The sequence below is a fragment of the Choloepus didactylus genome, chromosome 6 (genome assembly GCF_015220235.1).
Source record: "Choloepus didactylus isolate mChoDid1 chromosome 6, mChoDid1.pri, whole genome shotgun sequence".
NCBI classification, from domain to species: Eukaryota; Metazoa; Chordata; class Mammalia; order Pilosa; family Megalonychidae; genus Choloepus; species Choloepus didactylus.
The window spans coordinates 35,543,357-35,570,415 of NC_051312.1; the positions used below are offsets into that span (position 1 = coordinate 35,543,357).

General features: G+C 47.5%; 1 protein-coding gene across 2 annotated transcripts; it reads right to left on the reverse strand.

Annotated features, from left to right (window-relative positions):
- Positions 1-344: 344 nt before the first annotated feature.
- ACCS (1-aminocyclopropane-1-carboxylate synthase homolog (inactive)) lies at positions 345-26,843 on the reverse strand. Of its 2 annotated transcripts, none has more exons than XM_037840416.1 (15): positions 26,599-26,843; positions 15,880-16,170; positions 13,146-13,205; positions 11,235-11,305; positions 9,375-9,444; positions 8,855-8,921; positions 6,902-6,999; positions 6,326-6,403; positions 5,469-5,569; positions 5,165-5,254; positions 3,303-3,348; positions 3,032-3,173; positions 1,264-1,406; positions 982-1,135; positions 345-847 (listed from the first exon to the last, which is right to left on the reverse strand). In XM_037840416.1, the coding sequence occupies exons 2-15, from the start codon at positions 16,168-16,170 to the stop codon at positions 750-752; spliced, it is 1,509 nt and encodes a 502-aa protein (XP_037696344.1). In that variant the 5' UTR covers positions 26,599-26,843; the 3' UTR covers positions 345-749. The 2 variants fall into 2 exon arrangements, with proteins under 2 accessions (XP_037696344.1, XP_037696345.1); XM_037840417.1 differs by lacking the exon at positions 26,599-26,843 and adding an exon at positions 24,496-24,539.
- Positions 26,844-27,059: the final 216 nt, after the last annotated feature.

A 27,059-nucleotide genomic window follows, 5' to 3' on the forward strand; every position in this document is an offset into this window, starting at 1 on the left:
CACATCAGAGAGCTTTCACTGGGTTCCAAACTAAAGCATCCTTGGTGGGCAGCCCTTGGTTTGTGTACTTAGTGTCGAAAGACCAGCCTGGGCCAGCTCCCACCCCATCCACCCCGACCACTACCACCACATAACTGTGATGTCACTCTGATTTGGGGACAGCAGTGAAGATGGTCTCTTTCTAGAAAGGGGGAGGAGGAGCATCCCCAGGGATGGAAGGGCTGCTTCAGGTCTCACAGAGAAGCCCCCCCTGCCTCCCACCACCGACACAGGGCATGTTCCAGGTTCCTGGTGTGTTCCATGGGGAGAACACTCTGAACACACAGAATTAAATCCATTCTCCCTGCAGTTTGGAAATGATCACTTTTTTATTTGCATAGTCTCTTATGTGTTATTCCTTTGACTTGTTTCCCTGGCAACAAAGAAAGAGGTATGAGGTATGAAGGAGCTATCAAAAAGAATGGAGAGGTTGTTTATTTTCTTTTCACACCCTCAGGGGGCTGAGAGCTATGGTTAGGAGCAGTCACGACTCCTCCATTCTGTCAGTTACTCAAAACACAGGCTTCTGGAGAGGCGGGGACAGGCTGAGCCTCCCACAGTTGGAAAGAGGCAAAAACTGGTTCTTCTGCATGCGGTAAGGCCAAATCAGGCATCTTTCTCGGAAATGGTTTATCCACTATCAGTCTTGCTTGAAACATCCCAGGTCAGCAGTGGTGGCCAAGCCCTCTGGCCAGGAGGCCCACAACTGCTCACCTGTGCTGACCACTTGGCTCCTGGTTCAGACAGGAAGATGGATCTTCTGCCACCTGGGATTTGCCCTCAAGCACCTGCCGGATCCTCTGCATCCCTGGGAAGTAGAAGTGAGGGGCCAGTCGGCACTGAGGGCTGGTGGGTGGGGATGGACAAGCTGTGGGGGCTATAAGGGGGATGGGAGCATGAAGGGTGAAGTTAGGAGCCAGGCTGGGTGGGCAGGCTGCTCACCCAGACGAAGCCGGTGGGCCTTGTCGGAGAAGACGAGGCGGAACCAGCCAGGCTCTTTACACTCGAAGGCCTTGCCAAAGGACAGTAGCACTTTGTTGTCCAAAAAGCGGCGCCAGAGCAGCATTTCCTCTCCAAAGGTGCCCTCACGCAGGTACTTGGAAGGATGGAAGGGGCTCAGGATGCAGAGGAGCCTGCAGCGGGCTCTGGCCCACCCTGCCTCACGCCTGCCTGCCGGGGAGAAACTTAGAACTCCCTCCCAGCCTGCCCCTCCACCTGCAATACCTTTCTCAAGTCAACCCAGATGAAGAAGCCTGCCCCACGACTCAGGAAGGGGATCCCCAGGGCCCTGAGCTCTTCTGAGACACAGGTGTGAGCAGCCTTGAGCCGGGTATGGTTTTCTGGCAGGTACACTTGGTTGATCCAGTCTGTTTGGATGAAAGAGAAACCAAAAGTTAAATCTCCCATCAGTGCTCTACTCTGTTAGTCTAAATGCCAAAACAAAGAAGGCCACAAGATTCCAAGACTGTGACAGTCCTTTCTATAGCTGGCTGATGGGGGCAGGGGGCAGTATTTGGTGCAAAACACCTTAAATCCAGCTACATGGCCTGACTGCTCCAGATCCTAGGCTTTGTTCAGGAGCCCAGAATACAAAGTCCCCCAGGAAACAGAACCTAACTAAAGGTTTATCTAGTTATAAAGAGACACACACAAGCTTCAGAGTCACCCTGGCTGCGGTTCAGACGCCAGCACAGCCACTGACAAGGCATGTGGTCTCGGGCAACTTCACCTCTCTGGTTCTAACTTTTTGTATTGGCCTTTTTTTAGGGGAAGGGTGTACAGTTTTAGGAAATTTAACATACAGATCTGTGCATCCACCACCACAGTCAGGGTACTGAACAGTTCCATCACGCCACAGGTGAGCAGCCCTTGTGCCGTCTGTCGAGAGTCACAGTCTCCCCTTCCCTGAACTCCCCACAACCACTGATGCATCACTATAGTTTTGTCTTTCCCAGAATATCATATAAATGGAATCAAACAGTACATAGAGTCTTTTGAGACTGGCTTCTTTCACCCAGCATAATGCCTTTGGGATTAACCCATGTTATCACATGTATCAGTAGTTCATTCTCATTATTGCAGATTAGTAATCCAATTGTACCACAGATTTTTATCCATTCACCTGCTGAAAGACATCCGGGTTTTTTCCAGTTTGGAGCAATTACGAATAAAGCAGCTATAAGCATTTGTACACAGGTTTTTGTGTGACTTTAAGTTTTCATTTCTTTAGGGTAAACACCTAGGAGTGGGATTGCTGGGTCATTTGGTAAGTGTGTGTTTAACCTTAGAAGAAACTGCCAAATTGTTTTCAAAGAGGCTGTAACATTCCCGCCACCAGTGTATGAAAGTTCCAGTTGTTCCACAGCCTTGTCAACACTTGGTATTGTCACTAGTTTTACATTTTAGCCATTGCAACAGGTGTGTGATATCCGATCTTCATTTCCCTCCTCTGTAAAGTATAAGGGAAAACACAAGAATGTCTGCCTCCTAGGGTTCTGGAGAGGGTCAAATGAGATGATGCATCCAGAGCCCCTAACAGGGCTCAATAAATGGTGGCAGTTACAGGTCACCTTTGCAATCCAAACTCATTACCTGAACCTGGAAATGCAATAGATTCCACTAGATAGATACTTCCATTATAACAAATGTTCCTTATAGCTTCTGCTCTCTACTTTCAGATGCTGGCAGCTAGTAATAAGGAATTCATATTGAGCAAGTGCCTATTAGATGCCATGTACTATTCTAATCATATTACAAATCACAAAAACCCTACAAGACAAGCACTGTTATGATCCCTGTTTACAGTTGAGGAAACTGAGGCTCAGAGAGGTGATGCAATGTATCACAAAGCTAGGAAGTGACTGAGGAGGATATGAATCCAGTCTGGGCCAAAAGCCTGCAGACTCATGGGAGAAGTACTCAGGATCCCTGAACATTGCAAGACTGACTACAACCCTCCTCCCATATTTGGGTCACCAAGTCAGGCAGTCACCGCGGTCCCGGAGCAGCTGTGCCATCTGGTACTGGACCAGGCCACTGAGGCCGTGGTAGCGGCAGAGAGACGCCACGGCAATGGCCACGTCCTGGTTTTCCGTGTACAGTGTGCCAAAGCGGAGCCCAGACATCCCGAAGTCCTGCCGGAGCAAGGCACCCTATGCAGTGGCCAACCCTCCCCGAGGAAGCCAGTTCCATCCACCTCGCTGCCCTCCCACCTGGCTGCCCTCCCACCTCACTGCCATCCCCGTGGCCAGCCAGGGACTCACCTTGCTCGTCGCCCACATCACGTGGGTCCTCTGGGGATCAGGCAGCCTGCAGAGAGCACAGAGCAGGAAGAGGGGCAGCAGACAGAAGTGTGGGAGCTCATCCAGGGTAGGATGGGCTACACGAGGAGATGGATGAATGCACCTGGTGCTAGTTCTGTGTTGAGCCCTGGGTTCATCTCTTTGAATCACCAGTTCCTACACATCCTTTGGAGTAGGGTCAGCAAACAACAGACCACAGGCTAAATCTAGCCCACTGCCTGTTTCTGCAAATAAAGTTCTACTGGAACACAGCCATGCTCTTTTAATTTACCCATTTTCTAAGGATGCTTTTGTGCAATAATAGCAGAGGTGAGTGAAAGACCATAGGGCCTGCAAAGCCTAAAATATTTACCATCTGACCCCTAATCTAGAGCATGGCTCAAATGTCACTGCCTCAAAGGGACCTTCCCTGACCTTATTCCCTGTAAATTGGTCCTATTGGGTACCCCAAGCACAACCTTTCATAGTGCCTCAGACTTTCCCCTTTTGGCACTTATCACAGCCATATACAAATGACTAGCTATGCACTTAGTGGCTAAAATGTTTTTATTCTTTCTGGCTAGACATAAAAGTTCTACATAGGAATGGCCAATGTCTTGCTTGTGCACTATTGTGGCCCTAGCACTTAGCACTGAGCCTGGCACAGAGCAGATCCTAAATAAATGATTTTGTAAACGACTAACCAAGGATGACAGATGAGGCAGTATTACCTGTGTCTCACTTTCCTACTCCACAAAGGAACGGGAGGAATGACACATGCTCTCTCTGCCCTGCTCAGTTTTGTCAGGACTAGATGAGAGCACAAAGGAGTTCTGAATAAATGTCAGGAATTGTTAGCATCCCTGAGTATCAGATTTACAAGGGACTTTAGAGATAATCTGGTCCATGTGTTTCCAAATGTGTGTTGGCCACAAATTCTTTGCTCCAACTAAATCTACTGGGAAGTCCAATGTTTAAATAGCTGGAAGTGCTTGGCACATGCAAAAGGCTCCATGAATATTTGATGAATGAATGAATGAATGCATGAACAAACTGGGCCTACTCTGGGGGCAAAGGAAACAGCAAATGATGCCAGTTTCCCACTGTGGTGGCTTGGAGCTATGTGCCCCAGAAAAACATGTTCTTAAACTTAATCCATTCCTGTGGGTGTGAATTCATTGTAAATAGGACTTTTTGATGAGGTTACTTCCATCAAGCTGTGGCCCAATTCAATCAGGATCGATCTTAACCCTGTTACTGGAATCCTTTATAAGCAGAATGGAATTGAGATACAAAGAGAAAGCCATAAGGAGCAGCCAGAAGCTGGAAGTCAGTGGAACCCAGAAGAGAAAGGAGAAGCCAGAGAGGCTGCCATGTGCACTGCCATATAACAAACAAGCCAAAGATCAAGGATCACTGGCAGCCAGCCCCAGAATGCCACAGTCTTCTGAGAGTAACCATTGCCTTGACAACACCTTGATTTTGGACTTCTCCTAGCCTCTAAACCATGAGCCAATAAATCCCTGTTGTTTAAGCCAGCCCGTTGCATGATACTTGTTTTAGCTGTTAGGAAATGAAAACCCCTACCCACCCTGCCCCCTCCCAAGGAATCCTGAAGCCCCTCCCTAGAGCTCCTGGAAACTCCACAGACCATTCTGAAAACCACTGATGTCGTCCAACCATCCCATCATCTCATTAGGGGATCTGAGGACCAGTGGGATCAGCTGGATGGAAGGGGAATTGCTCTGGGGGAGCCCATGCCTGGGTGCCAAGCCACAGAGGGGCCAGGGCACCATAAGAGAGCAGGGGGCTGACAGAGTCAGCTCTGTCCAGTGCAGCCTTACCTTTCTAAGCTCAGGACGCTGCAGTACATGGCTGATTCTTCAAACACAGACAGCATGTAGACCTCATCCACAATCACGTGCAGCTTGTGCCTGAGGGCAGATGGCAGGAGGTTGGGAGGGAAGGGGGATGTGGATAACATCAGTATCTATACCTAATAGGGTTGTTAGGAGGATTGAATGAGATATAGCATGTAAAATGCTTATTGCGCTAGAGAGTATGCAATAAATGACAATGTCATTCTAAAGAAAGAAAAAGAGAGAGGGAGAGAGAGAGACATTTGTGGGGTAGTGAAGGGGACCTCACCTCTTGGCAAATCCCAGGAACTCCTGCAGCTCCCCCAAGGAGTAGATGTCACCCAGAGGATTCTGGGGGTTGATGAGGATGAGGCCTTTGACCTTCACACCCTGAAATCACCAGTGGGGCAGGAGACCCTCAGCTCCTCCCCAAGGCCAGAGCCACCCAGTCCCACTGGATGGGGAGATGCTGGCCTGTCTTGCAGGGAGGGGGTGGGGACAGGGAAATGTGAGTGGGATGAGTCCAGGACCCAACATGAGGCAAACAGGTAGGACAGGGAATTACATCTGCAGCATCCTGTCAACCATGAAAAGACAACAAATGCACAGAACAAAGCCAGAGGGAAACATGCCCAGATGCCAGCAGAGGTGACCTCTGGTTGGCTGGTTATAAGTGGGGTGTTTGCACCTTCCAAATTTCCCTTCTGTGAACATATACAGCTTTAGTGGCCAAGGTAAAAAACGGACTTTCAAGAAGTGGACCAGAAAGGAACCACTGGAGTACTGGTCCTCTGCCTTTCTTCAGGAGGCCTCAGAGCCCCTCAAAGTGAGGGGGGGCCATCTCCTCAAGGCACCTGGAGACTTGCTGGAATATAGACCCCTGAACTCCACACCTGACCTACTGAATCAGAATCGGGCAAAGTGTAGGCTTGGGTGTGCTAATTAAGCTCCCTGGTTGAGTCTCTGTGTACTGAGGTTTGAGGACCCTTCTCTAGTGGGAAGATCTTGACCCCCAGAATGGTCCCGAGACCCCATCCTGGCACAGGCTGCCAACCCTACTCCCAGGAGATCAGCCACAGGAAGAGGAGGCCATGTCCTGCTCAGACCCACTCACTCCCCAGCTTTTTGCTTGATTTGACTCCAAACCTCAGAATTAGCAGCTTGCAGGGCTGTCTCCAGCTTCTCCACTGTGAGTTGGAAAGGGTGTGTGTCCAGCCCGGTGACCTGTAAAAAGACCCCCAAAGCCAGCGACCAAATTAACTGACCCTCTAAATCTGAACTCTTGGGCCTCTCCTCACCCCGCCATCTCCACCCTCCTCAGACCAGTCTCTGGAAAAAGAGAGACGGGGTCACTCTGTCCCACCACCCTGCCCCGTCACATCAGGGACACCTTCATCACTCTTAGGTTTCTGGTCCAGGGACTTCCATGTTGAGGTCTGCTCTGCCCCCCACCCTTCCCCTCTATTTGGGAGTAGGCCCCGTGGGGCTGGCCCTTGGCTTCTACGTCTACCCCAAGCATCTCAGAACCTGGGCAGGGGAGCCTCCAGGGAACCCAGTCAACGATGCAACTGTATGGCAACAGAAGGCTCCATTCCCCTTCCATTTGCAACCCCAAAGCCCTCAGCATGGACTTCCTCCCATGCCCAAGCTCAAATTCATTCATAGGAAACTCTTGGCCTACAGGAAGGCCCCAGTCCCACCTGGGATCCCAGGAACTCTTACCTCACTGTCCAGGTAGACATAGACCAGTCGGACGTTGCCATAGAGATAGACGTGCTGCGTGATGGCTCCATAGTAAGGGGTAGGGATCAGGAAAGCCTCTGGGGGCAGGAGTGGGCAGGGCCTGTCACCTTCTGGAGGGAACTCCCACAGGCCCCCTGCCTCTCCTGGCCTTTAAGTTCTTGGGAAACATTTGGGACATGCTCCTTCTCTCAAGAGCAGATCTTCTCCAACCCTCAAAATTCTTTCTACAGATTGGCTCCACTGAGATCAGTCCCTTCTCTAATAATTAATAGTACCATATATTGAGCACCTACTATGTGTTGGGGACTGTGCTAAATATTTTTTGTTTTTTTTTCATTTGATCTTCACAATCACACTGTGAAGTACTATTATCATCCTTACATTACAGGTGAGGAAACTGAGGCTTAGGGGGTCCCTCTGAGGCCCTCAGGATGCTGGCTGGCTCCAGGGACAGAATTGGAACCAGTAAGTAGAAGCTGCAGGGTGAAGAATGGGCTCAACAAATGGAAAAACATTGTGCTGCTTTGGGAGGAGTGACTTCTCCACCCCTGGGGCATCACCCAAAAGGCTGTGACCACTCGCTGGGGAGGTCATGCGGAAGCTTCTAGCTTCAAACAAGAGGGTGGGATGAGACAACCTCCAAAGCTGGGGGAAGGAGACCACCCCCAGTTCTGAAGAGGATGTCTAGGTCCAGCTGCCCTCCCTTCCTGTCGTCCCCTTTCTGGAAGCCCACTCACGGCTCTAGAGGGGCAGCCCTTGCCCTGTAAGTTCCCTCTCCCAGCCACAGGGACTGGGCCAGAGGTGGACTCATGACTCAAAGGAGCCAACCCACTGTCTGGTCAGACACCCCATCATGTTCTCTCTCAAGACTTTGATCTAAGAAGCACAGAGACTCTTGAGAAGCGACAATGTGCACTCATAGGGAGAAGCCCCCACCCCAGTGGAGTGGAGCTGGAGGCTAAACTGGGCCATATGAGAGCCGAGGAAGGTCCAAAGAAAGGCAAAACAAAACAAAACAAGACAAAAGTGCAGGGGCGGGGGAGACACTGTGTACCCCTAAAGAAAGGGAAAGCATGACCTTGATTCTCTTCTCGACAGTTCATGAATGGGTATGCAAGAGCCTGATAAATAACTCTTCTTGTATAGGTCAGATACTGGTTACTTGCTGCTCTTGGTGTGACTGACAGATACATGACCTCCTGTGCCTTAGTGTCCTTACAGGGATAGCCACAGAACAACTGGGCTGTTGTGGGGATTACATGACATTCTAGGGTAATGGCCTAGATCAGGGCTTGGAACTTAACTATTACTAATACTACCATTACTAGTGAAGCTGGCAGGAGTAGCCTCTGTTCCCTGCAACCAATAACCTTTGACCATTATGAGTTTTTAATACTATTAGGGCTTGTGGGGCAGACACTGGCTGCCTGACTCAACAGCTGCTCCAATCTCCTTGCTAAAAGGGCACCAGAGTTTTCACAAGTGACGGGCAATAGGTCCAAGGAAGGTGGGCCCTCCCCCAGAGCCAGGGGGTGACCCATGTTTGGTTTAAACCATGGTTCTTCTGGTCCCCTTTGCCAAGCACTGCTTGGGGAATGGGTTTGTGGGTGTGTAAGATGTAGGGGAGTCTGCTGGGCATCTTCTGGGAAAGAAAATTTCCTTCCCATGCCCCCAGTAAAAGAGAAAGACAGGCAAGACACAGACTCATCCCTTGCTCCTACTCGAGGATCCTCAAGTCAGGAGGCGACAGCTGTCTTGTGACCGTGAACGGGAAGTCAAGGTACATACAGAGAGACCACATTAAGCTCCCCTGGAACTGCCAACCCCTAGGGGTCTTGTCAGAGCACCTATTGAAGCTTCCTTTAGTTCTGGAGGATACTGTAGCCTCGACCCCAGGCAAGTAGGGACCCTGCAGGCACCGCGTCTACTCACCCCCGACCTCACACAGCACCGTGCCCAGGGCCGAGAAGAGGGAGGCGCCCCCGTTCAGGACAACCACCTAGGACGACACATCCATGGGACAGAGATGAACCTGTCCCAGGAGGGAGCAAGGACCTCGGCCTCTGTCTCAGGAGGACACAGAGGGAGAGCCGGGGAGGTCCCTCCCCAGTGTTCCCCGGGTGTCCAGGGGCCCCTCCTGACCACCAGCCAAGCTCAGTGTGGACCCTGCTCTAGAGCAACTGAGCAAGGAAGAGGGAGCTGGGCACTCGAGGAGTCCTGCCTGGAGGTGTGGCGGGAAAGAGGGGCCACCGAACAAAGCGGGGCAGAAATTATATCCAGACTCTAATGCCTTGGATGGGGGGCTTAGGGAGGGGGGAGGAAGGGGGTATTCCTATTTCCACTTTGAAACACAGAAGAACTAAGTGACAGGCAGATCCCCACTCCACCATACCCCAGGCCAGCCAGAAGTTGGGGAAGGGAGGGTGTTGCAGCAGAGGATGGGGCTACTCACATTCTCTGGCTTCAGGGGCGCCGGGCTCTTGCAGTAGAAAGACAGGAACCTGGCCACTTCTTCCCGGAGGCTGGAGATAAGCCAACACAGACACACAGTCTTTGCCAGGGGGAATCAGAACGCGGTCCATCCCAAAGCTCCTGTGGTGAATTTTCAGGTGGCTGCTATCACCCTCCCCCAGTTCCCACGACATAAATGTGGTGAGAAGTTGCCCCCACACATTGGCACACCCTCTACCCCAACACACACATGCACTGAAACTCATTCTCAGTAGCTCTAGGATACCCAACCCCACCTAATTAGGAGACTTCAGGGACACCAAAAGTAACACTTTCTATATAGTTCTAAATAATAATAATATAATAATAATAATAGTTATAAAATAAAAGATAAAATCATATTATATATAAATGATAAATGTTCATTATAAATGATAAAATAAAATGATAACAATATTACCATAGTAACTATTATTATGACAATATTATTATAGGTATTGTTACTAATATTTATTGAACATTTACTTTATGCAGGCATTATTCTTATACTTTTATTCATTTACTCTTCATAACAACCCTATGAGGCAGTGTCCTAGTTTGCTAATGCTGCAGAATGCAAAACACCAGAGATGGATAGGCTTTTATAAAATGGGGGTTTATTTCACTACACAGTTACAGTCTTAAGGCCACAAAGCGTCCAAGGTAACACATCAGCAATCGGGTACCCTCACCGGAGGATGGCCAATGGCCTCCGGAAAACCTCTGTTAGCTAGGAAGGCAGCTGGCATCTGCTCCAAAGCTCCGGCCTCAAAACGGCTTTCTCCCAGGACGTTCCTCTCTAGCAAGCTTGCTCCTCTTCAAAACATCACTCCCAGCTGCACTCTCTTTCTTCCCCCCAAGTCAGCTCATTTATATAGCTCCACCGATAAGGGCCCACCCTGAATGGGCGGGGCCACGCCTCCATGGGAACATCTCATCAGAATCATTGCCCACAGCTGGGTGGGGCACATTCCAAGCAAATCCAACCGTCACCAAAACGCCTGCCCCACACAAGACCACAAAGATAATGGCATTTGGGGGACACAATACACTCAAACCGGCACAGGCAGCTACCATTATTATTCCCATTTTACAGACCAAAAGTCACTTGCTGATAAGCAGCAGAATCCACATGCAGCCCAGCAGTCTGACTGCAGGGCCCACCCTCCTAATTGCTGCATCATAAAAACATGTGCTTTGGAATCCTTCCCAAAACCAAGTCCTGCCTGGCAACTAAGCTCTGAGAACAGTGTGTGGCCCACAGTAGGTGCTCAATAAGTACAAACTCTATTAGTATTACATACCATCTTCCATCTTACCATCAGGAAAAGGCCCCAGCCAGCTCTCCCAAAGCTTATTCTGGCTCCCCTACTTCTCCTAAAGCTACTGAGAAAACAGGACAAAGACTTCTCACCTAAAGGCCCTCCCCATGGCTCAGACCCAGGTTTAGGGAAACCAAGCTCCAGGCCCTGAGCTAGGGTGGCATTGGCAGGAGACACCAGTTCCCTGCAGATGATCCAGGAGACCTCAAGATCCCCAGATCTCCTGGACTAGGACTGCAGCCCATGGCAGGCTTTCTCAACCCAGCACGATTAACATTTGGGGCCAGATCATTCTCTGCTGCTGTAGGCTGCCCTGTGCAATGTAGGAGGTTTAGCAGCATCCCAGCCCTCTACCCACTAAATGCTAGTAACAACCTCCTCCTCCCCACTGTGAAACCTGAAATGTCTCCAAACATCGCAAAGTGTCCCCAGGGTAGAGGAGGGAGAAGGGAACAAAATAACCCCAGGTTGACAACCACTGGCTTATGGCAACTACTTACAACAGGTGGCCCCTCCAGTCGGGGTACTGCAGCAGGGATGGTTCCACCCGCAGCATGTCACTCTGAGTCAGCTGGGGACAGAGACAGGAGAGCAGGGCATGAGGGCTACATACCCTCACAGTGCGAACAGCGGTGAGGGTGGGCACAACTACCCATATCCATACGGCACTTTACACCAAGGCCCAGAGCTTGGCCTGCCCATCAGAGAAACCGAGAGAGGAGTAGCATGGACAGAGCATTCTCATGCCCATTTTGCAGATGAGAAAACTGAGGCTCAGAAAAGTGAGATGACTCAGTCAAGGTCACAGAGCTAGCAAGTGGCAGAGCTAGATAAAAAACAGATTTTCTAGTGCTCTTTATTCAGCACTGCCAGCCAAAAAAAAAAAAAACAAAAAACTAGAGGGGTAGATTTGCAGACACAATGGTGGGAGACTATTCTACACCTCTACGCCTGATGAAGGAGGCGGCGTTACCTCAATCTTGGTTCCAATTTCTGGAGGGACTCAGGCCACTGTCTTCCTGCAGGCTCAGCTCAATTTCATACTTTAGAATGTAGAGGTTTCTAGACTAACAACTCTCTGACCAGGTGCTAAGTTAGAGACCCCCAGAGCAGCAAAGGAACAATGTCAAAGAAGGACAAATGCAGGGGCCTTGGGCAGTGGGACCAAAGGGGAGCAAGTTATTCAGCCACTTACACATGGGCGAGCCCTGCCTTCTCTCTCCCTTCAACCCTTAGAGCTGCACTATCCAAAATGGCATCCACCAGCTACACGTGGCTACTGGGCATTGGAATGCAGCTAGTCTGAATAGAGACGTGCCGGATTTTGAAGACTTAGTGTAAAAAACATTGTGTTAAATATCTCATTAGTGATTTTGATATGGAAAACATGTTGAAATTGTAATGTTTTTAGATATATTGGGATAAATAAAATATATACTAAAATCAATTTTGTTAGTCTCGTTCACTTTTTTTTAATAGAAAATTCAGAATTATATATGCCGCATCCATTTTATTTCTATTGTGCAGTCCCGGGCTGCCTTGGAGGGAGGAGCTGCAAGTAGAATAGGCCTTAAAAGCCACTCCCCACAGTTCCTGCCTCTTGGTGCTTGAATTTTCCCCTCTGGAAATATGCTCCTTTAGGTTAAGCATCGCCTTCTCTACACCCAAACTCTGCCACCAAGTCCTCGGGGAGCACTTTCATCAGGTGTTTCCAGTAGTTTGCAATAGCTGGTTCGCACCAGTTCAAGAAAGCTGATTATTAAGTTTTCAGGCATTTTGCAAGCACTGCTCAAAACAGCTATCTTTAAAAATGTAATTATATGAACTTAGAATTAAGTAAATTATATTAAAAACACAGGTAATAAGTACTCGCCAATCACTGCTTCCTAATTATGTTTACCGTATCTTTCTAACACCTATGCCCTTGAGGTTATTGACACTGATCGTGTCCGTCTGGTGGAAATGCGGCTGCCCTCTCTCCCCAATTCCATGCAACGATGTCACATCAGCAGCCTGAAATCAGCCATGGTGGGAGTATTTACACTATGAAAATTGGCCAAAGCTACAAATCAGGGCTTTTGTTCCCCCTGAAGAACCAGCTGTTCAACACCAACCAGCACACCCCTGTTGGTTTCCCCTTGAGGGCAGGGACCCTTGAAAGTCCAGCACAAGGGACTGAGTGAGGGGGAAAGCCTGAAGAGACGAAGAAACAGAATCAGAGCAGGGAAGGGACTCGCCCGAGATCACATAGAGAGCTATCCCCGAAGCAGATCTGGAACCTGGGTCTCTGACTCCCAGGCCAGGGCCGCTGAGACAAGCAACAGGTTCCCGTGTGGGAAGCATTCCAGGTAAGTCAAGGGAAGACGGCCCCTTGGAGCTGGTGATGCCACCCAGAGGATGCCAGGACTTACCCGCCTGGACAGCAGGTCAAAGCAGAGTTTGTTCTCACTGGTGCCCAAGTTAATGATGCCCTGGAGATGAAAGGCACAGAGACAGGTGAGCATGGCAGGGGAGTGCCACTGAGAGGCGCAAGAGCCCACGAGGCAGCAAAGCAAACTGGGGGCTCTCTGCAATCCTGCCGTCCCAACCGCTCCTTCCTTGCCTTTGCTTAAGCCATGCCCTCCACTCAACAGGCTCCCTGCTCCCCTCTTTCCATGTCTAAAGTTCAGTTCAAATGCCATAGTCTCCAGAAAGCCTCCCCCTCCTCGCCTGGACCCCAAAACACTTTATCTGTCCCCTGCGTAGAGCACTGGCCAGATCCTGCCCCAGGTTACAGGGTCTGATATGCACACTTCACCTCCCTCACCAGGCAATAAGTTCCTCGAAGACCGGATGCATGCCCAAGATGTCACTCTATCTCTCAAAAAGCTTAACAGGATTCATTGCATGTGTACAGGATGAAAGAATGCACACAGTAAAGTGGCATTCTGGCAGAAACAGAAGCCACAGTGAATGTGGACCACAAGGTGTTGGTGTAAACACTCCCCAAGGAGATCCATGCAACATCATACAACACTTGACCATCATCCCATAAGGCATTTATTCTCCTAGAAGAGGGCAGGAAGGAGGAAAAGAGCCCAAGCCAGCCCTTGCAGAGTCCCCAGAGACTCAGTGCAGGCCTCACACACAGCTTACTCCTGACTCCTGAGTTATCAGGGGAGTGAAGGATGGAGGGAGAATAAAAAAATAGAGCTTGAATGAGCAAAGATTTTAACAAATAAAAGGCAGTGCTCCTTCACACCCTGGGAGCAAAGTGGCAGGTGCCTCCATCTACAACCAACCCAGCGCAAATCCTGTCGGCTCTACCCTCAAAATATATCCATAGTCCAATCATTGTCCATCTTCTAAGACCTTGGCCCAAACAACCATAATTTCCTATCTACATTCTTGCCATAGCTTCCCTTTCTTATCTACTCCCTCACCTCCCAAGTCTAACCTCCATAGAGCGGCCAGCATCATCTTTTTAAAATCTAAATCAGATTGTGTTGCTCCTCTCCCGAACACTTCCCATCCCATTTTGTCTAAAATCAGAAGGCTCACCACCTCATACAAGGCGGATCTATTACCCCCGCTTCCCGATTCTCTTTCTGACCTTATCTGCCAGTCTCCCCTTGCTCACTTCACTCCAGCCACACTGACCCTTTTGCTGCCCCTTGAACTGATGGAACACGGCTGTGCCCTCTGCCTGGAAATGCTCTTCCCCCTGATACCCAAGTGTCTCACTCCCGGTGGTAACCAGCAGCCTCTAAGAGGGTGCCCAGAGATCCCCATCTCCCAGTGTTCACACCACTGTGTCTGTGTAATCCCCTCTTATTGAGTGTAGGCTGGACTTCTTGACTCACTTCTGATGAACAGAATACTCAGCAGTGATGGGATGATATCACTTCTGAGATAAGGGTTGTAAGTCTGTGACTTCCATCTTGGATGCTCATGATTTTTCAAGCTTTCTTGGATGGCTCGGCCTGGGGGAGGCCAGCTGCCACTTTTTGAGTCATCCAGGGGAGAGGCCACGTGGCAGGGGACTGAGGCCTGCCACCAACCCAGTGAGGGAGCCTGTTAGGGGGTCCCTAAGGCCAAGCCTTCAGGTGACACCGCAGTCCCGGCTCCACTGCAACCTCATGAAAGATCTTGAGCCTGAGGCATTCATCTGGATTCCTAACCCCCAAAGCTGTGAAATGTTGGTTGTTTTCAGCTGCTGAAACAGCAAAAGTTGGGGTGATTTCTTATGCAGCAGTAGAAAACTAATACACTCTCTCACTTTTTTCATGTCTCTTCTCAAATGTCACCTTACTAAAGTAGCCTTCCGTGACCACCTTATATAAAATGGCAACATCCCCAGCCCACCCCATTATGGTCTATTCCCTTTGCCCTGCTTTATTTTTCTATATTACACTTATCAGTGCATATTATGTATATTTTTATCTACTCATTATCTGTCTCCCCCAATAGAATACACACTTCATGAGGGCAGAACTTTGTTTTTGTTCACTGCTGTGAACTCGGCACCTAGAACAGAACTTGGCTCCTGGTAGAAGCTCAACAAATAATGACTATTAAAGAGTTATTTGTGATCATTCTGACCTCTGGAAGTATTAGTGGTAATAACTTATAATAATTGGAGCAGATAATATTAATCATAATAGCATCTACCATTTATCAAGCATTCTATGTGCCAAGCATTGTGCTAACAACCTTACCTACCTGATCTCATTTAATCTTGACTATTCTATGGAGCAGGTATTATTAGTCCCATTTTACAGATGAGACGGGGTTCAAAGAGGTTTAACTAGCTCAATAATACACAACCCATAAGGTAAAGGAGTTGTGGCCTCCACTCTAAGTTCTGTCCCAGCTCCAAACCTGGATAGTTGACCATAGCCACGGGTCAGATTCCATATGAGAGCATTTGATGGTTCTTGAATTCCTTCTTCACAAGTCAGGATCCCTTTAATTATAAATGGGCCATGTTCTGATCCAGGCAATAAACTGGGGCCTCTCTGAGCTACATCAGAGGTCCTCTTGGAGGTCAGAGGGACATAATGCTAACCTGACAAGAGCAAGCTGAGGGTTGCCCTATTGGCCAAGGGAGGGTACCCCACCCTGCACTCCTCTCCTGGGTCCCAGTGGGGAGGGGTCTTCACTCACACTGGGGTTCTTGTCTTCATCATACTCATCCATATGGTAGGTCCGGTAGCCCTCCTCAGCAGAGTCCCAGAACCATTTAATGATTCTTCCTCGAGAGGACAAGTAGGGGCTGTCAGTGGAGAACATGGCAGTGGGCCCACCCACTCCATAGAGCTCCAGGGGCTTCTGGTCTGGTTTTCCGGGGCATTCTTTTTCCAGACCATTCCCACAGCTACTGCCCACATCCTGTGTGGAAGCTGGGATCAGACAGGTTGTAAGTCCCGTGGATTCATTCTTCAGGTGAGTGAACATCTATAAAAAAACAAAAGCACTAAATGCAAAAGATTCAAGGCCTGATCAAGAGCTTTCCGTGGCACCAAGCATCAAAAACAAGTTGGGGCGCCAGCCTTCCGTGTGTTTGGCTGGACGCCCCATCTTGCAAGATCGTAAATAAATTCTTTTCTCCTCCAGAACCGAGAGAGCGTTTATTCCCTTACAGGTACCACTTTATTTCCGACAACTTGGGGGCTCGTCCGGGATCCAAAGCTTCGGAGGGGGACCCCCGAGGTGGACAAAGGGAAGGCGCGCCCCGCTGATTGAGCGGTCTCGGACTCCGCCATTGGGGGCCCATCTCCGGCAGCTAAAGGGCCCGAGACCAGATGCTTGGATCTGCCGGTTGTGGATGAGAAAAGGGGGAAAAGAAAAGGCCTGCCTCTGGTTAACCAGGCAACTCCGTGCACGGACCAAGGTAAGGAAAGAAATATTATATTACCTTGGTGGTTAAAGCATTCTGAGAGTCTGGGGCTGATCCTGAGGGAAAGATGCCCAAACAAGACTCAGAATGGGGACATTCTGATGAGCCTAGAGCTGATCCTAAGGGAAAGATGCTCAGGCAAGACTCAGAATGGGGAATAGAGGCAGTCAGCCGGCCGGGAATAAAGGGAAGGGGGTACCTTTAGGGTCCCCGGGGAACATTCCTCTAAATAATCCATTGGGAAACATGTTCAAACATTGGGCTAAAAGTAATTGGACCAAGGGAAAGGGTAAAAGAAAATGATCAAATATTATTGTTATGTTTAGACAAAAAAAAAAAAAAAAGGCATTTTGCTGCCAAATATATTCTGGCCAAAATATAAGGCAGATAAGAGTTGGCTTTGTGCTGACCTCGTGTGTCATGTTAATAAAAATAAACCTTTTTCCAAGGCAGAATTGAACTGTGCCATGTGGTGGCTGCAGGGAAAAAAGAAACTAAAACCTGGGATAAGCATTCCCCCACCTTATGGTTTCCCCTTCCCCACTGGGGCGGGAACCATTAAAGCCTGAGGTTTTGGTGGAAGCAGTCTATGCCCCCAGGCAATTGGAGAGCCAGTTAATGCTGATTGCTCCAGTAATTACAACCCACCAAAAGTTAAGGAAAAAAAAAAAAAAAAAGGAGAGATTTCCAAAAGTTTCTGTTTCTAAAGGCTCTTAAAGAAAGGAAGGTAAGAATCATTAATAAAAAGCCTAGCAAGGCTAGCTGAATAACAATTAACTTGATTCTTAAACTCTGGTTTATGTAAATATCCCTTTCTTGGGAGAAGAAAGGGAAAGGGGAAAGAGGGCGGCTATGAGAGAAAGAGAGAGACTGCATCTACCTAAAATAAAATTGGCTGTACCCATATCCCCAAAGAACGATGAAAGTTGAGGTCTGAAGTCAAGTGGTCTCAGGCTGGGAGAGTGGAGTGGCCCACATGCATGAAAAGGGTGAGTTTGCCCTGGGGGTTGAGGGTGGGCCTTCCGCCTCAATGCTCTAGAAAAGTTTTGCCGCCTCAGGACCCAGAGGGTGGAGCACATTCCCAGGGGAATGGGAAAAGCCTGGCTGCCACCCCACTGTTCAGAGAAGGTAGAGCCTTTACCCCGAAGAGGCAGAGTCTGGGTGGCACCCCGATGTTTAAGAAGGGTGGGGCCAAAAAGGTAATCTCCCCAGCATCACCCCAGACTTTGAAAAGAAAAGGGCTGCCACAAAAGCCTCTAAAAAGGGTTGGACTCCCACTCCCTCAAGCCCCAAGAATACAATGTCATTCTGTTAATAACTCAGACTTTAAAAGGTCAGCTATATAAAGGAATTTTAGCCTAATATTCAGAGAAGATCCAAAAATCGATGAATGGCTGAATAAGCCATTAGAGGAAATATTCAGAGAGTCAACAAGCCAGGGAGGAAACAGACAAAAGTGAGACAGAGAAGTAATTGGAGCAGTTAAAAAAAAAAAAAAAAAAAAAAAAAGAGGAAGGAAATTTGTAGCATGGGGTTTGTATGATTCTCTATTCATATACTTATGTGGGGCTAAACAGGTATTAATAAATACATTTACATATTTTAGTGTGCTGTGTAATTAAGTCTAAGGCATGTGGAAGCTACATTTAAAGTCCCTTAATGTGTGTATCAGGGTATATAGAAAGTTATATGCACATTTTTTAGGACTGTATTTGGATGCATTCTGAGAGTTAAAACTTCATGAATCTAATGGGAGTTTAAGTTGTATGTTTACACAAGAATGTGGGATAGTTGTATTTGTATGTAATAAAAGCATGTAATATAATTACGTAGGAGTCTTTCAAACTGTGAAAGTTTGTCAGTGTGTAATTTAAAACTTGGCAAAAATTTCCTGTGTACTCATCTATAGTAAACTGAAGCTATTTCTTTGTGTCTTTATAGCGTATACTAGTTTGTGTGTACTCTAAAGCTGGGCAATTGTGTGCAGTTTCACAATAGTGTGAAAAATGAAAAAAAAAAAGTGAGAAAAACTGTGTAAAAGTTTTCTATGTATGTGTAACAGTAGTGTATTGGCTATACATGCTTGTAAATGGGAATGTATGTCTGTTTCGTATGGTTATGAGTGTGTATATAAGTTATATGTGTCTGTATTCCAGATATATGAGACTGTGTATTCTTGTAAAAAGCAGAATAATTTTTCTGATATATTTTGGGCAAAAGCAAAAGGTCCATACTCAAAGTGCAAGTAAATGTTCCTATAAAAGGGTTTAAGGTTCACTAAAGCTGAATTAAACAAACTTAGAACAGTGAATGGTTCATATCTCTTCCCAGGTCTCCATTTGGTAATGCCAGGTTGCTATCTTAACATTAAGTCTAACAGGAATAAAGACACCACATATATTGTCAAATACTACACACCAAGGCTTGTCCTCCTCTCCCTGGAGAGTGGGTTTTTACTCATCTAACAGCAAAACTTGTGTGTATGTTCAGGGTATGCATATATGTGAATCACGTATATTCAAGCATCACTAAACTAGGTGTACTAAAAAAAACTGAATTTTAAGTTAGCATTTAAGAGTGGTAAGCCTTTTTATGTTCATTAATCTTAGGTTATTGTAAATTATTGTTGTCCTTTAGTCTAATTGTTCTAGCCTGAAATGTTGGTAAGTTCTTGCTGCTCTTCATGCACATGACTTCAGGAGTGTCTGTACCTAAAGCAGGTATTAGCAGTTTTACACTAGGAGAGTCATTAGAGGGGTGCAAGCCATGTGTAATTTAGTACTTAGGCAATTACAAGGTGTAGGCCTTTGGTTTTTGGTTTGCCTTTCCCCAGGAGGACTGGAGAGCTCCCCTCCCTAGACACAAAGGATCTTTTTCTTAAGAATTATATACTGGCCTTGTCTTCTACTTTATCATCTCTCAGGCACCGTGGACTGCTGGCTCAGACCCCGCCTCTTGAATTTGCTGCCCGTCGACATCAGCCTGGCAGCTGGGTTCTGATCCAGTCGTGAAAAGAATCCAAACTTCAACCAATCTGGGAAGGACCCTATCAAGTCTTGCTGACAACTGAGATGGCAGTCCGAATGGCAGAAAGAGGCTGGACTCATTACACACGAGTGAAGGGACCGGTGCCTGAACCAGACGATAAGTATCCAGCAACTCAACCTGAATCCTGGAAAGTGACTCCTACCTCAGATCCCCTAAGGATCACCTTAAATAGGCAACAGTTGAAAGAACATACTAGGAGGGAGGAAGGGCTGGATTAAACCCTATGTTTGCATTGTGCTCTGTGTATAGCTTAATGATGAAATTGCTTATACTGATCATAATGTTCTATATTCAAGGAGTAACAGGTTCTGCTACGCTGGTTATAAGTGTAGTCAAAGGCTTAAAGTCTCAAACTGTACAATTTGATGTCTGTCAAGTAATGAGCTGTAAAAATCTAAAACATCAGCAACAACTGAGGGAGGAATATAAGCATTTATGTAAGCAGACTGTTCAAATAGAAAGCAAGATTGTTGGGGGACGAACATTTGAGAGTATAACTTATGAGACACCTAACCCCTGTTATTCTTGAAACACTGCTTGGTGGACCACACAGTATGAGGAATGGGTCTTACCCAGGTTGGAGGAAAAACCATTAAGGGAAACTTGGCTGGAATTTAACTCTCCAGTACAAATTGACCCCAAGGTCATTAGAATACTTAAGGCCAAAAACTTAAAGCAAACCACAGAAATAGAGACAGGTTATGGAAATACAAATGCCTGGGTAGAATGGGGCAAACATACCATCCAGAGTCTAAACAGAAGTGACTGTTATGCTTGTACAACCAAACAACCCACTGTTCAGATTATGCCCTTCCCCTTGGGGATGAAAAAGCATGAAAGGGAGTTTAAATGTATAACACTCCTCTTTCAAAATGCTACTCCTGGTGAAAGTTGTAGTACGTTGTCCTCCCTTTTCCCTCCAGTCCAGGAGGGAAGTGTCAAAGCCATACCAGCATCTCACCTTGGTCCCGGAAACCACTCTGCCTGTCTCTCCAGATGGGAAGAAGGGCTCCAGGATCTTAGTACCATGGCTTTGTGTACACAGGTGTGGAATGTGAGCAAGGATAGTACTCGCAACTTCTCCAGCCTAACTATACCCCGAGCAGACCTCTGGTGGTACTGTGGGAAGGGCATCCTCTGGCCAACACTACCTGAAAGGTGGGGAGGAACCTGTGCTCTGGTTCAATTGGCTATCTCATTTACCCTGGCATTTGAAAGTAATAAAGTACCAACCCAAGGCAAAGGAGAAAAGAAAAATGTACAAAGTGTACCTAGTTCCTTCAATAAAAAATGTTTGTAGATAGTATAGGGGTTCCCCAGAAAGTTCCTAATGAGTTTAAAGCTAAAAATCAATTAGCTGCAAAATTTAAATCGTCCTTATTCTGGTGGGTCACCATCAATAAAAATGTCAATCATCAGCTAAAATTTATCAACTATACCAGGAATGTCATTAAAGAAATAGCAGAACAGTTAGATGCCACTAGCCGAATGGCATGGGAAAACAGAATGGCCCTAGACATGATGCTAGCTGAAAAAGGAGGCGTCTGTGCTATAGTTGGGGGAAATTGTCGCACATTCATCCCCAATAATACCGCACCTAATGGAACTATCACCAAAGCCCTACAAGGCTTAACAGCCTTATTTCAGAAACTAGAAAAGAATTCTAGCATTAACAACCCACTCATAGAATGGTTGGAAAATTGGTTCGAGAAATGGAAAGGAATTGCAACATCTATTTTAATTTTCCTTATCATTCCAGCCAAAATGTTTATAACAGCTGGGTGCTACATAATCCCGTGTGCTCAAAGGCTAGTTCAAAAAGCCATCAAAACCACTGGAATCAAAAATAAGAAAGATCCCTATGATGAGGAATGTAAAAAAGCCCTTAGCAAATCTGAGAATCTAAAATGTGAAAACTAAAAGTGTTTAAAAAAAAAGAGGAGGGAATCTGTAAGAAAGGAATAAGTTTCGTTTTCACATAGAGACAGCATGGAATAAGGGAAATGGAGGCAAAACCAGTTTAAACAAGCCCCAGACAAAGAGAAGAGAGAATCTGCCTGATGTAAAGAGACATGAGGTAGTATCAGAGGCGGGAACTCACAGCAAAAAAATAAAAATTTGGGGGGGGCATTGGCTAATCAGTTCAAAATCTCAATAATGAGCTAGTTGGCTCTCTGGGATTGGCTGTACAAATTAAAATCTCAAAAGATGAATTAGTTAGTGTTCTCGGATAGGCTGTAACCTCTGTAGTACCCAGTCAATAGGGAAACAGGGGAGGGACTTGCGAATTAGGAGTAGGAGATTTAAACATCGCCATTCTCTTCCTCTGGCGCGCCAGCCTTCTGTGTGTTTGGCTGGACGCCCCATCTTGCAAGATCGTAAATAAATTCTTTTCTCCTCCAAAAAAAAAAAAAAAAAAAAACAAGTTGGTAGTGGTGGGGCCCTCCTCCTTCTCTATCTGCCCCTTCCTTTATGTACCTATCCCTGCCTGTGTCCCTCACTCACTGTAACCACATGTGCAAAGAAAAAATCTGCTAAAGACCTATTATATGCCAGAGGACATGCTTGCTACGTCTAGGTGACTAACATTGCTGCTTTAGTGGGTTTCACTTTTGCACAAGTTTTTCATTCAGCAGTCTAAGGGGTCACTGACGTTCTTTTTCCACCCTTGCTAACCCCGTTTTCCAAAGGCCGTGTTAAAATTATAGCAGATCGGATTCTGGGAAGACGGCGACATAGAAAGAAGTGGAAGACTTAGTCCCCCCCCAGAACAATTCATAAATGAACGAAAAACCAGTAAATAACCTGGAATAACAGCGGGGAGACAAACGTGACTGTACACTCAACTTCCACCGACATGAATTGGGAGGAATGCCCGAGGTCACAGCATAAAATCTGTAAGTAAAACTGCGGACCCGCACTGAGAGCCGAGAGCCGAGAGCCCCTCCCTCATGGAAGCCGTGCTGTGCACTTTCTCAGCCCAGCTCCAAGTGAGGTTTTGATATTAACTGCTCAGTATAGACAGCGAATCCTCAATAAGCAGACAGAGGCTTTTGGTGACAACTGATCTTGGGAGAATTGGGGGACATCTGTCTCAGGATAGGGAGCCCAGAGAATCAGGTGCTATCTCTGGCTGACGGGTGAACCTGGGAGTTTTTCTGTCCCTCGCTCTCTCTGTGGAGAAAACCTCAGCTGTTCTCAGCTCGCAAGGCATTACAGTAAAGACAGCCTCAGACATTCTGCATTCTGAAACAAGCTGAGAGCCCCGCGGCACAGCCCAGTGGCCCAGGGCTTCCCTTAAGGGACGGCGCACACTGGTGACGTAGCACGGCATTCCCTCAGCTGAGCTCCTGGAGGATCGCGGCTGGGAGGGGGAACCTGTTCGGAGAACCCAGGGGCGCTACGCCAAGTCCAGTGGTTTGTGGGACAGCGAGAGAGAGGGTCTGGGGCTGAACTGAAATGAAGGCTTAGACTCTTGAGGCATCCTTGAATCTCCTGGAACCTGGGAGATTTGAACAGTAGAACTGCCCTTCCTTCCTGGCCACCCGTACACACGCCCCACATTCAGGGCGGACAGCTCCAGCAACACACCCAAACTGAGTTCTCCAACTGAACCCACAAGAATCATTTCCCCACACACCGCAGAAAAAAGGTTGAGAACTGACTTGAGGGGTATAGGTGACTCATAGACGCCATCTGCTGGTTAGTTAGAGAAAGTGTATGTCACCAAACTGTGTCTCTGAAAAATTAGATTGATATCCTTTTTTTTTGTTACAACTTGAAAGAACCCTATCAAGCAAAACAAACACCAAGAGGCCAAAAACAACAGAAAATCTTAATGCATATGATAAAACCAGACGATATGGAGAATCCAGCTCCAAACACACAAATCAAGATTTCAAGAGAAACATTATACCTCGCACAATTAATCAAAGAACCGCAATCGAAGAACGAAAACATGGCAAAGGATTTAAAGGACATCAAGAGGACCATGGCCCAGAATATTAGTGCCATAAAGAAGACCCTAGAAGAGCACAAAGAAGGCATTGCAAGAGTAAATAAAAAAATAGAAGATCTTATGGAAATAAAAGAAACTGTTGGCCAAATTAAAAAGACTCTGGATATTCACAATACAAGACTAGAGGAAGCTGAACAACATCTCAGTGTCCTAGAAATCCACAGAACAGAAAATGAAAGAACAAAAGAAAGAATGGAGAAAAAAATAAAAAATCAAAATAAAAAAAATCAAAATGGATCTCAGGGATACGACAGATAAAGTAAAATGTACAAACTTAAGACTCATTGGTGTCCCAGAAGGGGAAGAGAAGGGTAAAGGTCTAGAAAGAGTATTCAAAGAAATTGTTGGGGAAAACTTTCCCAACCTTCTACACAATATAAACACACAAAGCATAAATGCTCAGCCAACTCCAAATAGAATAAATCCAAATAAACCCACCCCAAGACATATTCTTATCAGACTGTCAAATACTGAAGAGAAGGAGCAAGTTCTGAAAGCAGCAAGAGAAAAGCAATTCACCACATACAAAGGAAACAACATAAGACTAAGTAGTGACTACTCAGCAGCCACTATGGAGGCGAGAAGGCAGTGGCATGACATATTTAAAATTCTGAGAGAGAAAAATTTCCAACCAAGAATACTTTATCCAGCAAAACTCTCCTTCAAATTTGAGGGAGAGCTTAAATTTTTCACAAACAAATGCTGAGAGTTTGCTAATAAAAGACCTGCCCTACTTCAGATTCTAAAGGAAGCCCTACCAACAGAGACAAAGAAAGGAGAAAGAGATAAAGAGAATTTTAACAGACATATATAGTACCTTACATCCCAAATCACCAGGACACTCATTTTTCTCCAGTGATCACAGATCTTTCTCCAGAAGGGACCATAAGCTGGGACATAAAACAAGCCTCGAGAAATTAAAAAAAAAAAAAATTTGAATATACTCAAAGAACATTCTCCAACCACAATGGAATACAAATAGAAGTCAATAATTTTTGAACTATAACTCCACTATTTACTTCCTACATGATAAAAAATACACAAACTCTAAGGACAAATCAGTGGTTTTGAACTCAATGTAAAATATGTAATTTTAGACAACTATATAAAGGTGGAGGAATGAAGGAGCATAGGAACATAGTTTATGTGCCCTATTGAAGTGAAGGTGGTATCAAAGAAAAACAAGATTGATAGGGATTTAAGAGGTTAATTTTAAGCCCCACAGTAAACACAAAGAAATTATCAGAGAATATAACCATAGAGATGAAAAGCAGAGTTTGGGTTAAGAGAAATGGGGGAAGGGGCAATGGGGAGTTAGGAAATGAGTGCAGGGTTGCTGTTTGAGGTGAAGGGAAATTTCTAGTAATGGATGGTGGGAAAGAGCATAACATCATTCTAAATGTGATTAATCCCTCTAATGGAAGGCTAGGGAGGGGTTGGAATGGGAAGATTTAGGCTGCATATATGTTTCCACAACTGAAAAAAGAAAAAAAAAAAAAGACAGTCTAACTAGACGACAATTGAATGCTAAGGATGAACTTGGATGGGATTGGAGGGTGGAGGACAGGTGGCTCGAAGGGACACAGTTGAGACATAAGGAAAAGGAAATATAGAATGTAAGCATTGTATCATTGTTGAATCTCTTAAACTTCTTAGCTGCACTTAATGGAATTACATAAAAGAATGTTCTTGTTCATGGGAAGTACATACGTGAATTACAGTGTATGTTCAAGGATGTGTGCAGCTAACTCTCATGTTCAGAAGACAGAGCAATAGACGATGGATGATAGGGAGGGAAAGAAACAGCGATGTGACATCGTGTTAAAGTTGGTGGAGTGAGCTATTGGGGGAGAGGGGTCAGGGTATGATGGAATTCTGTGTATGGGGCAGTATTGTTTTTGCAACTATTCATGTAACTTTGAATTTATTTCAAAATAAAAAAAAAAAATTACAGCAGATCATTGCCTGGGAGTGGGGGAGAGCTCCTGGAGACAGGAGGGTAAAGGGCAGGAGGAAGCTATCTGGTGATCTGGAGCAGATGGGGGTGGGGCCTGAGGAGACGGAAGAAAGGAGGTCTCTGCAGGTGCAAGCACCCCAGGCGGAGCCGCAGGACCTCCTCTTCACTCCTGGGGGAGGGAGGCGTGGGCACCAGGAGAGGGTGGTCTCCCCCCTGACAGATGTGAGCTCCTTGGCTTCTCTAGGCCTGTTCGCTCATATATAACTGTAACTACCTCATAAAGGGACTGTGAGGACGAAATATATGACTTAAGATGGACAAAGAACTTGGAACAAAGTTCAAAAACATATGCGCTATTATATCATTACTCCTCGCAGATTTCTCCAGTCCTGCCTGATGCCCAAGCCCCTGCAAGCCAAATGCTGGCCAACCAGCCTGCGGCCCCGAAACCCAGCGGAGGCCGGGGGTTCCATTCTGCTCCAGCAGGTCTTCTCCGGCGTCATCCCCAAATTGGCTGGGCTTTCCCGAGCGCTCACCTCGGTCCCTCCCGACAGCCCCAAGTTTCAGCCAGGGGCAGCGCGACCTCCCGGCGCGGGGACTGGAAGACACAGAGCCTGCAGCCCGGGGGCGCTGGGGTCCCCGCTCTGTGCCGAGCGGGAGCGGAGGGTGGGCTCGGGGCGTGGGGTTGGCCGTGGGGGGTGGCAGGGACACCGCGCACCATCAGGCAGCCGAATTCCGCCATCCGGGGCGGTTGCCGCGGACAAAAAACCGAAAGGGCCTTCCGCGGGGCGGAGGACGCCTCGCGAGAGACGGGTCCAGCTTTCCAAGAGGAGGGAGTGTGGGTCGGTGCGAAGGGCTGCGAGACAGAACGGCTGAGACCTTTGCAAAGAACCCTCGAGCCTGGGCGGACGGGCGGCCCAGTCGGCTTGCTTTTCTGCAAAGGGGGGGGGGCATCACACCTACTTGGAGGCGTTGGCGGAGACGCGAGATCAGTGTCGGTTTCCTTTGCCAGGAACCGCCCTCGGGCGGATTCGAGGATCCGAAGAGGGCCGTCCGCTCCCGGGAGGGGCTTCTCGGACTCTTAGGGGCTCATTTCGCCCCCTCTCGGCCGAGACCGGAGGATCCTTCCGGGTGGCCTGTGCGATCGCGAGCGCCGCCAGCGTGGCACATGGCCTTGCGGGGAGCCTGGCAGCCCCGGCCCGGAGGAGGAGCCGGAGAAAGGGAAGGGGCCGAGAGGCCGAGATCTCCGTCGGGGAGGGGCCGGCCGCCGGCTCCCGCCTCCGCACTCCGCGGCCTGAGCGCGCAGGCCCTGCCTCCCGGCCCAGGTCTCCCGAGCCCGAACCGGCCTCAGGCGCCCTGGATGTGCCCCAGCTGGCGCGTGGGGATACATCCCTCTGCCCCCTGCCCTTAGGCCCCCAGTTTCC